This window comes from Triturus cristatus, chromosome 3_2, assembly GCF_964204655.1.
Source record: "Triturus cristatus chromosome 3_2, aTriCri1.1, whole genome shotgun sequence".
Classification (NCBI taxonomy): Eukaryota; Metazoa; Chordata; class Amphibia; order Caudata; family Salamandridae; genus Triturus; species Triturus cristatus.
Window position 1 is genome coordinate 1,141,994,268 of NC_140584.1, and position 12,991 is coordinate 1,142,007,258.

At 45.2% G+C, this 12,991-nt stretch overlaps 1 protein-coding gene across 1 annotated transcript in view; it reads left to right on the top strand.

The window, feature by feature from the left end:
• The window catches only part of SMARCAL1 (SNF2 related chromatin remodeling annealing helicase 1), a 355,566-nt gene that overhangs the window by 99,130 nt on the left and 243,445 nt on the right, over positions 1-12,991 (top strand). The window contains exon 4 of the mRNA XM_085649962.1: positions 5,515-5,775. Coding sequence (XP_085506088.1) covers positions 5,515-5,775 — 261 coding nt within the window. The remainder of the gene's footprint in view (positions 1-5,514; positions 5,776-12,991) is intronic.

The following is a 12,991-nucleotide window of genomic DNA, read 5'->3' on the forward strand; positions in this document are numbered from 1 at the left end:
CAACAGGCAGGGCAGGGTGGGGTCACATACCCTGTACCAAGAGCACCTGCATCTCTTTAAATGGCTGATCCACCGAGGACTTTTCCTGGTGGTGAATCATGTGGCAGTATCATTGAAAGCCAGAGTGGACAAGCTCAGCCGTCGGGGACTTGTGGATCACTAGTGGCTGTTACACTCGGCGGCAGTTCAACATCTCTTCCATGAATTGGGAGAACCTTGGCTCGAACGGTTTGTCACTGCAGAGAACATGCAATGTCATCGCTTCTGCGCACTGGAGTTTCCCAAAGGTGTCTCGCTCAGACGCGTTCCGCCTTGAGTGGAACTCTGGACTCCTGCATGCCTTTCCATCGATACCTCTCCTACCCAGAGTTCTCAAGAAGATCGGGACTGCCTGGGCCAAAGTCATTCTAAGGGCTCCAGATTGGGCAGAATGGTATCCAGAACTCCTGATCTTGAGCATCTGTCCTCTGATCAGGCTGCTTCTCTGGGAGGATCAGCTGTCGCAGACGTATGGCAGGGTTCTGCACCCGGGCCTTTCAGAATCTCCACTTTTACGCTTTGAGATTGAGTGGTGACGGCTGACCACCTTCACCTTTCCTCCGGTCGTGGTTGATGTCCTCTTGGCAGCCAGATATCCTTCAACAAAACTGTATACGCCTGTCGTTGGGACAAATGTGTGGCTTGATGGGGAGCTGGGCAGATGAATCCTCACCAGGCAAAGTTTTCTGAGGCTTTGCTATTTGCTCTGGGCATGGTTAACCCCTTCGCTGCGGCGGGAATTCCGCCGCAGCGCTGGGGGACAGCGCGGTGGCGCTGTGCTCATGACGGAGCCACTCCGTCATGAGCCACGGTTGAGCTGTGCTCATGACGGAGCGGTTCCGTCATGACTCCGCCCAGTTGCGTTGTCCCCCCGCACAGGCGGGGAAACAGCGCCACGTGGGCGGAGCGGCCGCCAACGGTCGTGGCATGACGGAACCGCTCCGTCATGAGCACACGGCAACCGTGGCTCATGACGGAGCGGTTCCGTCATGAGCGGGGAAGGGGTTAAAGGGTACCTTTTGGCTATTTTGAGGTTAATGGATCATCCCTCATTGTTTAAGTTGCCAGTAGTTCTGTGCTTTTTGAAAGGCTTACTACACTTGTTCCCTCCCTCACCCTTTGTCATTCCACAGTGGGGCCTTAACTTAGTTGATGCATTTCTGATATGTACTTCCTTGAAGCCGCTTTACAGCTGCCCCTCACAGCTCCTCACCCTCAAAACAGTGTTTCTTGTCATCATAACATTGGTGCGGTGTGTCAGTGAGCTTCAAGGTCCTACACCACCTTCTTCCTAGACAAGCTGGTTTTGTGGGCACGGGCTTCTATCTCGTCTAAAGTGTGACTCCGTTCAATGTGGGTCAGAACCTCTCCATGCCAGTGTTCTGTGCTCAGCCTTACTCCTATAAAAAGGTGGGTGGAGACTCTCCATTGCTTGGACCCCAGGGAAGTGCTGAGCTTTTACCTAGATTCTACCAAAGAATACAAAGTGGATGATCGTTTTTTTGTGGCGTTCTCTGGAGCGAAAAAAGCAAGGCTGTGCAGAAGAGAACCATCTCCCTCTGGATCGTGCTCTGCATTAAGATCTGCTACGCATTCGCTAAAAAGCAGCCTCTGGAAAGAATGCATGCTCATTTTAACAGGACTAAAGCTGATACCACTGTGTTGGCATGCGGAATCCCCATCCAGGCCATTTGAGATGCTGCTACGTGGGCGTCCCTCTATATGTTCACGAACCTTTATTGTCTGGACAGTTGGATCCACCGAAAAGGGCATTTGCCTGCTTGGTCTTGCATGGCCTCTCTGGTTTGAGTCCAGCCACAGACGCTCCTCGAAATAGATACTGCTTTGGTATCTATTCAAAAGGTGAGAAATGCGTGGCTAGGAGTTTCTGTCAGAAGAACAAGTTACATACCTTCATTTGTACCCTTTCTAGTAGAGACTGTATCAAGCCACAGATTCTACACAGATCCTCCCTGTTCTTTGATTAGACTCTATTCATTAATAAGATCCCTAGTCTAGGAATCTGCACACTGATCACACCAATTTGCTTTTGGGGGGGTCTGTGTCTAGGGGCACAGTCACTCTCACTGATGTCCTTTGCGAGTCTAACGGCATTAGTACGGAGCAGCACAACGTCACTTACCGGCACACAGAGATACTGCAAAAAAGTTTCAGGACCCAGTCTGACACCGGGGTAATATTCAAAAGGTGAGGAATCTGCAACTAAACAGAGTTTCTACCAGAAAGGGCGCCACCGAAAGCAGTAGCTTCTTTGAGATACACGTGAAAGTAAGGTTACTGCAGCAGGAGAAGGCATTAAGAAGAGTGTCCGCATCAGCAACGGAGTAGAATTTTTTAGATTGGTAAGGAGCGCAAAAACAGAGGGCGAGTTAGAGGAGAATGAAAGAACATACAAGTATGTTTATTGTGGAGAAGATGAGGTAGAGATGGAGGCTAGCGTTTTTGCTCTAGAAGGTTGGCTTGAAGGGAGGAGTAGGACCAAGTAAGGAAATTAAGGTTGGGATAAATGCTCTGCAAAGTGATTCTGGAGGTGTAATCAGACTAGCTATTGCATTACTTAATCCACTGTTGAGGAGCTGGGAAAGATGTCTGTATACGGGTGGAAGAAAAGTGAAGAGGGCACAGCTTGTAGATGACTGAAAGGAGTTGGGATGTGGGACATGAGAGGAGATAATAGGAGGGATAGTATGGATGTTGGCCAGGTTTCACCTTGCAAATGTTTTTTTTTTTATCACTAATCAAACTTTTGGGGTGATGTAATTAACTCCAACAGCATAGCTTTTTCAGCATTAAGACTTTTGTGGTCCCTTAAGGTTGACCGGGAGGGAGGTAGCAATAAAACGCGACTTTGAGCATGGCATGTATAGTTGCTTCCAGCTTGCCTTCTGTTTTAACTCTTTCCAGGTTCCATTACTGTTAAATGGCATGGGTATGGAAGAGGTAGAATCATCATGTGCCCCGGGACATCCACCCACATATTATCCACTCACTCTTGTCCTGCATCTTGCCACCACTTATACTCAGCCCTCTTCACTCTGCCGGTCTTTCTTGTAACCTTGATCCTTTTTGTGTTTTACTGTGCAAGATCTCCATGAACCACAGAAGGTCGAGGGTTACACCCATTGTTGTTGCAAATTGTTCTGTTAAACCATTCCTGATCCAGTCAGCCCCTCCTGCCTTGTTCTGAGGCTTTGTATAAAAATTACTAGTGGTTTCACCAGCCTTCATCACATGTTTATATCTTGGCTTGAAAGCAGGACTATTTTTAAGCTTGTCCACTATGTGGTGTAATTTAAACAAGCTGTCTATGCGCAATCACAACGCGCCGTCCATTGGAGGTTCTCCACAATGGCTGACAAAAATTCACATCGAAAGTGTCAGACCATTGGCATTACTGAATGACCTTTGATCTGCTGACATCCCAGATAAGGTTTGCTCTCTTGAGGTTTGCCAAAAGTTTAGTTATTGCTTAATAAATTATCCTTTTGTTACTGTAAAAGTTCGAAGAAGCCCTTTATATATGATTTAGTTGCTGACTTGACCAAACAGAATCTGGTGAAAGTCACCTTTGGACTGAGAAATTATGATCTAACCTTCACTTCCATGTTCCAGGTATTTATATGTATATGCTTAACCTTTCTATGATTTATATTCACTCTTTGGGCAGTAAGGGTCTCTGTTACCAGTTAATACTGTTCACTCTTATGTTGGAGAGTAATTCAAATTCCTTATACAATATAGTAGTTTTGATTTGAACCGTATTTATTAATAGTTTCTTGAAGTTGCTCTGTATTTGCATTCATTTTGTTTCATGTCTTCTTTAATAATTTATTACACAGGCTAAAAGAACATTGGGATATGATATAATGTTTTAAAATCTATTCTAAATTCTCAGTTGATTTAGTTTAGGTCAACAAAGTCTTATAACAGCACAAAAATCATAATTCCGAAAGAGGCAATAAAAATCAACTTGTGTCTCTTGTAAGGCACTTTGATCAGGGCAGCTAATTTGTACGCACACACATTCATAGCCCCCCACATGCACACCTACTTCAAAAGCGGCTCACTGTAGTTGTTAAGGTAGGAGATCATTCATATGTTCCCTTTTAAAGTGTCTTAAGGGTAAATGTGTATGCTAGAGGTGAAGTGTGCTTTACCACATTGCATGGCAGTAGGTGGACTGCAGAGAGGTTTGAGGACTATTTATTTAACTTAAGTTTGGGAAATTTTTGAGAAGTATTAACTAAGAATATTCCATGATGGTCGAGAGGTGAATGCATTGTCGCTCATAGTACCTCCAGAAGAAAGTTGTAGTCCTTAAAATTCCTGCAGTGAACAATGGAGGAACAGAGCAATGTCCGACCGGTGGTCTTTCTCTCCCTAGGTACTGTACAAGAAAAATTTAAATTATTATTTTTTAAATTAAAAAATGGTAATAAAGATCTAATAAATGTAGGTTTAATATAAAGCATCACTAAAAATGATGATTGGAAAAAGATTTTATATTTTTAAAGCAGTTGATATTACAAAAGGTAAAAATTTGGCCTGAAAATGTTGTACCTCAATCACAAAAGGAGAGTCAGAGAAAATACCGTTTCACGTCCTCCAAAACACAACAGGCTAACACAAATGATGTGCTGGGAATGTTTGTTATGCCCTATTCAGGCATAAACCTTTACTGTTTGATGTTTGTAAAGCCCTACTAAGGCTTACACCCGAAAAAACCCAAACATAGATATGCCAGTCATCCTGGACGAGGCAGCCTCACTCACATGCCTGAGTAAGGCATATTGAACATTACCATTGCATCTCTTCTGTGAAAAGGTTGCATTCATCAGGCAAACTTCAGCTCATATTGAGCACTTCTTACAAATGTTCCTTTACTTGAATAGGCGGAAGGCCTAGTTACACAAGGCTTAGAGTCTTGAGGGGCAGCTCAGAACCCCTCACTCTGGCGCTTCCTTCCAGACGTTTGTGTGGAGGGCAATTGCGAAATGGAGTGCTTTGAAGAATGAGATTGCTTGTGTGTTCTTGACCATCAGAGCATTCCTGAACTGTAGGGCATGATAATGTAACTGGGAGTGTAGTCCAAGTTTGTGCAGTGTGCACCTTCATTTTATCTATTCTTCTCGTTACGTTGCCCCTTTGAATGCACATGCTTGCCCTCACCATGCTTTAAAGATGCTTAACTAGTGGCATCAGAGTAGGGAATGTTCAGACGAATACAAAAGGCTCTGAGTAAGGAATGTTATTTCTGATTTTAAGCTTACCCTAAAAAAATTAATAAACGTTTTTTTTATTTTAACTTTGCAATTTGAGTTCATGACTTCTTATTCCTTTCTATGGTTTAAAAGAAAAAAGCAGATGAACAGATGGGTGGCAAAGTGACTGCATGTCTACACGCATAGCCATCTTTCCATTATATGTCCTCTTATTCTGTTCCTCTCTCTTTAGTGGACGCTGTTGAAGCACTACCTGCTGTAGTACTAAAGCCCCTGGAAGGTGTTGAGGCCATGGACATCAACCCTCGCTCCACTGCCATAAGCAGCAGCCCGAACATTAATGCCCTCTTGCTGATGTGCAATAACTGGCAGAGGCCGTCTGCTTCTGTGAAGGGGAAGTGTGTGCTGATATCCCGCTGCCATTTTGAAGTCGATATAGGATACCATGCAGAAGTCATTGGTGTTTTCAAGCAGATGGCCTCCAAAAATTATGGTGAGTGTTGTCGCTTTTCTCTGCTGTTTGCCATGCCAATCGTTGGTTGAAGTATTGCCCTCTGGTTGTCTGTATGCAATGGCTCGTTCCTTTACCAAATGTTTCCTAGCTTTGACTGTGTGCCGTTTGTTTCCCGGTCCTTTAACATTGACAGTAAATGTTGTGTGCATGTTGTACCTTAAAAAAGTCTGGTTTTCTATCTAGCTAGAAAGATTTACTTTAGAACCACAGTGAGAGGAAAAAAATCAGACATGGTATGGTTGTGTGCAGACGTAGTTGCTTGTGACAAAAAATAATAAATTTAATCAAAAGAGCACATTGATGAAAAATAAGTCGCCTACCGAGATTTGTGATTTTCTCCTTCCTCCTAATTCACTTTAATTTACATTCAGGTTGTAATGTACAACCTTGCTATTTACTCTGTCCACAATCACAGTGGTTATAAGCACCAATTTCCGCATGTTATGCCCTATTTTAGGTGAGCATTTTATATAGATTCTGTGAGAAAATGGGTTGTTGTTTGAGTTGGACGAAACCCTACTCAAGCAGCAGCCACAATCCTTGTCAAGGTAAACCACAAAAAGTCACAAAATTAACTTGTGTTTAACCATCTGGTAGCTTGGCACAAAAGCAGTCACGCTTAACTTAGAGGCAATACGTAAAGTATTTATGGAGCACTTAAACAGCAATAATGTGAAAATACTACACAAGAAAAATCCACACTAACTTAGAAAAACAGCGTTAATTTTTATAAATTGACACCAAAAATACAATCAGTGCAACGGAGTTATGAATGTTTAAAGTGAAAACTAGCACCTTAAAGATCAAAGCGCCAACTGTGGACATCTCGTTTGGGCATGGGGGCAAAGTCGAAAGTTTTGGCTGACCGCGGTGGAGTGCGGTTCTGATCCACAAGTGGATTAGATTCAGTGTCCGCTTTCCTTCGTACATTGACACTTTTTTCAAGAAAATGTCTGAAAAGGTAAAGTTTAGCGAGGCAATGAAGCTAGCGATGTCCGGAGAGGAGGCATCGTCGTTGGGGAGCCCCTGGATGAAGTCGCGTTGCAGATTTCTACATTTGGACTTAGTCTCATTTATGGAAGTTGAAAATCTACAGCAGGTGAAGCTGCTGGCAGTAGCCGACGATGGCTCCATGAGGCTGGATACCCTGTCTGCGAGTAGCCGTTGAACAGGATTTTCTAGTGGAGAAGAACGTAGCAGGAGCTGCTGCGAATTCAGGCTGACTGGCGATTCACCTTGGGCAGATCGGCTTTCCTTCATACATTGACCCTTTTTTCAAGAAAATGTCTGAAAAGGTAAAGTTTAGCGAGGCAATGAAGCTAGCGATGTCCGGAGAGGAGGCATCGTCGTTGGGGAGCCCCTGGATGAAGTCGCGTTGCAGATTTCTACATTTGGACTTAGTCTCATTTATGGAAGTTGAAAATCTACAGCAGGTGAAGCTGCTGGCAGTAGCCGACGATGGCTCCATGAGGCTGGATACCCTGTCTGCGAGTAGCCGTTGAACAGGATTTTCTAGTGGAGAAGAACGTAGCAGGAGCTGCTGCGAATTCAGGCTGACTGGCGATTCACCTTGGGCAGATCGGCGAGCAGGTAGGTCCTGGTCTCCTCTCAGAACACTTTTCAGCAGAAAGCTCGCCTTTTGGGCTCACACCCTGAGTGGCTTCCTGCCAAGGGGAGGTAATACCCTGTAGCAGGCTGCTATGGTTCCTAAGCCTGCGAGTCATTCACACTGCTTCTCCACTGCTCAAATAAAGCACAACAGATTACAGTAACAAGCAATCGCGCCCTTTGCTCCACTCACAATGCGTGCATGCATACTGCTCTCTTGGTCGCTATATTATCAGATTCGGCGGCTGTTTCTTGCATAATGCATTGCCAGGGTCTATGCAATGGCCTGGCTACATTAGGCAACCATATAATGAGGCGCCAGAAAGGAGTGACAGGCTGTCTCTGGAAGCACATGTCATAGTCCCACTGCCAACAAAGGGGGTGGCTAAAAGGTGTACATTCGTCTAGGGTGCCACATATCCTAGCATCACCCTGTGTAATGTAATAGAACTCCCTGGAGGAATTCCAGTTCCAGAGTTCAAAACAGAGTTTTGGGCTCGTTTAGCCCCATCTGTGTGTTATTTTTGACTGTGCATCTGACAGAGGCAGGAATTCAGACTTTTTTTCCTAACAAAAAAAATAAAAACACCAGCCAGTCACGTAGATGAGAGAGGTGTTGAGAGTTGGGGGTATTGTTGGTTCAAATTCACCTTTTAAGAACATTTTTTGCCCTTATCTAGGGGTGCCAACCTTTCTCTGAGGAAAAAAAGGCCAGCCATTTATTGCCGTTCTGAGATTTGGAAAGGGACACTTGAAAATGAAACTGCTTAAAATCGACAGTATCCTTTTTTTAACATCACATTTGTATCTCTGCTTTAATAATAATTGATAAAAAGGGGGGTGGTGATGGACGGGGCACTGGATTCAAGCAAGCCTGGCTGAAGATGGCTGAAATGCCAGAAACCGGTCCTAGGAAGCTTGTTTCCGGTCCAGGGAAGGCATGGCTTGGCAGTTCGGGCTGGACTGTTCCCATGAGGCACAGGGTCAGACTGATTTGTATATGGCCATGTCTGAACTGGGGTGGCAGAGTGGGCTAAAGAACGGTGATGGATCAAACCCAGATCTGTTGACTGGGTGTGAGTGTTTGATTGGTTCCGATGCTCCGTCCATCACCACCCCCTTTTGTACCGCTTTGTTCGCCACAAGTTGGCAGGGTATGCTCAAACGTGAGTCCCTTGCTCACTTTGCCACTGGATTCAAGCAAGCCTGGCTGAAGACCGCTGAAATGCCAGAAACCGATCCTAGGAAGCTTGTTTCCGGTCCAGGGAAGGCATGGCTTGGCAGTTCGGGCTGGACTGTTCCCATGAGGCACAGGGTCAGACTGATTTGTATATGGCCATGTCTGAACCGGGGTGGCAGAGTGGGCTAAAGAACGGTGATGGATCAAACCAGATCTGTTGACTGGGTGTGAGTGTTTGATTGGTTCTGATGCTCCGTCCATCACCACCCCCTTTGGTACCGCTTAATAATAATTGAGGCCTCATCTTCTAGATCTACACAACTCCAAAATGTAACTAAAGTGATGCCATTTGGTGTTTTCATTTTACATTTCAAATGAACAATTATCGCACTGTTTAACCAATGTCACGTCACATTAGGCGTTTGTATAACTTGTGCGCTCATGTGCCTTCTGGACTGCTTCAAGGTGCTGCTGCGAGAAGAGGAGGCGCCATTAGGGTGGGAAGAAGGTATGGCGCATAAAGGAAAGGGAGAGCATGAGGTCATGAGGCATAATCGCTTGTTTAATGCTTATTCCGCCCTGTAAATTGAAGATTAAGGCATGAAAGCCTCAACCGCCGTGCCATAGCTCCGCCCCCTGCGTGCCCTGCCCTGAAGTCCTGGGAATGGTGTGAACGCAACGGCAATCCTGAGGTGAAAACCGCCGTCAACAGGAAGTGCGCACCTGCCCAAAGCCAACGCGGAGGTGGAGCGCACAGACAGATATTCTTGCGGTGGGAGAGAGATTTCCATCGAGCAAGACCACGGCTGCCTTCAGAAGTTTCCGTTCCAGCGCCTCTATCTTGTTTGCATCAGAACCCGGTCTAATTGACTGACGCAATTTAGGGACAATCGGATCATTTACACAGGGGGGTAGCCAGCAATTTAAAATACCCCCCACTTTGAACCATACCTCGAATGTCGTTTGGTGAGCGAAGCGAGTAAGCCCTACTGACTCTAGATGAGGTCCCCTGTTAACCCCTTTCGTTCATCTTTAAGCCTTTCATGTATACATCTATTTTTCATACTTTCATCCATCCTTTCACCATTCCATTCATCCATCCTTTCACCATTCATCCAACCTTTCATTATTAGTTCTCCATCCATCCTTCCGCTCACACTTACAAACATGCATAGATCCTTTTACCCATCCATTCAATCAAGCCATCCATCCTTCCACACCTCCATCCAGGCGACCATACATCCAGTATGTTATCATTCCAGCCACATTTTTTTCTCTCACTCATGCAAGTATTGTTTTATCCTTACATCCATCAGTCCTTTCCACCATTAAACCATCCTTTCATACTTTTGACCCTTCCTTCCCGTCACAGTTTCTTCTTTATTTTCATATGCCCTTCATTTCACTCTTCCTTCCAGCCCCCTCTCTTTCTTTCCCTCTCTTTTCCTCTTCATTTCTTTGTTATAATTAACTTTCCTTGCTTGACCTCCGTTATCAGTGTCCTGTATTTTGAAGATCTTTCGTCTGCAGAGCAGCAGACAGGACAGGAAAGGCTCATAAATAACTGTGAGTGTCAACACCCCCCACGCCCCCACGACGGACTAGATGGCTTCATGTCACATTGGGGATGCCACTTCTCCGTTCCTAGACTCTGCTTTTACATAATGATGCATTCTGGGAGTTGTGGTCTTGGTTCGTTTTAGTTGAGCCAGTTGGACAAACACACGTGATAATAATGCAATGTCGAAGCAAAGCCCAGGAATGGGGAAGAGGTGTCCATCTGGTCACCCTACCTGACCACCAGTGCCCCCCACTAATGTTTGTTGGTTGCTGTGGGATATCTTCTATTTGCAGACCTGCAGATGTGTGTCACACAATGCCAGATCTCTTCATACAATGTCCCAGTGAACAGCAGTGTAGATCATGGTAGTTGGAACCCCCTGCACATAGTGGGTTTCCAGCTCCTGCAGTACTGATGTCTGTCAGGAGGTTTGCAAACTCCCCGGGACATCGCTGATAGCTTTCATTTGTAGTTTTGGGGAAGGGTCTGGGTGTCTGTAGAGATCTTGCTGTGCCTGGCACTGTCTTCATGGCCTGCTCCTCCTCAGTGCCCCTCTGTGACTGGAGGGGCAGAACTGGACTCAAATCCCCAACCCCTCCAACCCACACTCTCTCTCACACGGTGAAAGTATTTTCAAAGTTGGCAGGCCTGAGTTTGAATCATCCTGGGCTTCAGACAGGCTTCATTCACCAAAGTCAGCTAAAATAACACACTCTTCAACAACTGATGGCATCACACGGTGGGCCCACCTTTATCCCTTGATGGCTACTTGTTTGGTGCTGAAAGGCCAAGGGTGGAAACTACAAAAAGACATGATAGGCAGGGTTGGCATCTTTCCCAGGCGAAAATACTGTCCATTTTATGCACGTTTTGGGATCTCGAAGTACAAGGAGAGGAAATTTGCGTAGTAAGATTTAATAAAATCCTCTACATTTTTTAATACCTCAGCTCTTCCTACATTTTTAACACATCAGTTCTGCCTCCATTTGCTTAAAAAACTTTTTAAAATCGCCTAGGCAACAGTTAGTAATCGTCTAGACAGCATTAACAACTGTTGCTCCTGGTTACTGCTAATTAGCATCCAGAGCATATGGCTGAATGGTTCTTTCACAGATGCTCAACACGGATTCCCTGAGGAACTAGAGGCCAACCCAGGACAACAGCTGTGTCAGTATTTGATTTCGCCATCCTTGGCTGCTCCCGGCTTCCTTGCTCCAGTGAACCGCAGTGACAACCTACACTTATGTGAAGTCTTCATTGCCAAAGGCAAGCCCGTCTGCGCCCGTCCGGGCCCAGGGTCCACTACCCCTGGTCATTTTACTAAAAGCCCAATTACTTACAGCTCGTATTCTTTGCTTGAACTGAGAAAGAACACTAACCCTAAATGTTTACATTCATTAAACATCACCAACAACCCCTCCCACTGTCCACACTTTTCAGTTTACACCTCATAAACATTTTAGACCTCATACCAACACCCTATTAAGGATGTTTCTCTTAAATTGCAGATCGTTATCCAAACACTCCGTCGAAATAGCCTTATTATTAGAGGAGCTCAAGCCAGATGCTCTTTTTTTAACAGAGACCTGGCTTCAGATTGAAACTGACCCCGCCATTATTCAGGCCCTTCCACAGGGTTATTCAATACTCGGAGCTGATCGTACATCGGGCAGAGGCGGAGGCCTGGCCATTATATTTAAAGACACCTTTAATTGTCGAACCACACCGACTATGCTATCAGAGTGTGAAAGCATGGCTTTTTCCCTAGAGTTTTCACCAACGAGCACCTTCTCCGGTCTATTGATCTATCGCCCCCCAGCAGTCCCAGGGCAATTTCTTCCTAATCTTTCTACCTTAGTCGCCAATATAGCACTGGTTCCAGCTAACTGTACGCTACTTGGCGACTTCAATATCCATTTAGATGATCCCTCTAACCGTGTAGCCTGTGAGCTTCTTTTGGGCCTTTTGGCGATCCAGCTTAAACAAAAAGGATTCGCCTCTACACATATCAAGGGCCATCTCCTTGATCACGTATTCAGCAATCTGGACAACCTGGTCGTAGGGAGCCCCTCCCCACTCCCTTGGACGAATCATATCCTAATCCCTCTAATCTGGGATACCTTCATGCCACCATCCCCCCAGGGAACAACATCTACCTTGGGAAGGAAATGGTTTAGGCTTTCCTCCACTGATTGGATGGCAGCCCTTGAAAATACAAGACCGCCCATGGAACATAATCTCAATCTGGCTAATAGTAATTTTAATACCTGGATCCAAAGCTCCCTTGACCTAGATCTTCCTAAAGAACCAATCCATAAAAAGATTTGACAGAAAACAGCTCCCTGGTTCTCCCCTAAATTAAGGGTATTAAAGCAATCCTGCAGAAGACTAGAGAGAAGTTGGAGACAAGACTTCTCAGAAACTAGAGTATAGGAAAGCAATCGGGCTATACAAATCTGAAGTTAAAATCGCCCAAACAATTTTTTATGATGAGAAAATTAGCACAGCGGCTAACTCGCCTAAGGAGATTTTTCGCATTGTAAAATCACTTATCACTCTACCTCAAAGACCTGCGACAACAGAAGGAGCTCTTACACGATGCAACAATCTAGCAATCTTCTTCTATCAAAAAATTCAAAACATCTACTCTTCTTTCCCTATCACTACGCTCAAGCCCATGATAACGGTAATAAGCAGCCCTATCTCCACGGCCAAATGCTCATTAGAGGAGTTTCCCCCCTTAGATGATGAGTCTCTGGACCTGGTCGTCTCTAAAGTAATTTCAGGCTCCCCATTGGATCCCGCTCCCCCACAACATCTTAACCTGGTCATTAAATTCACTCGCC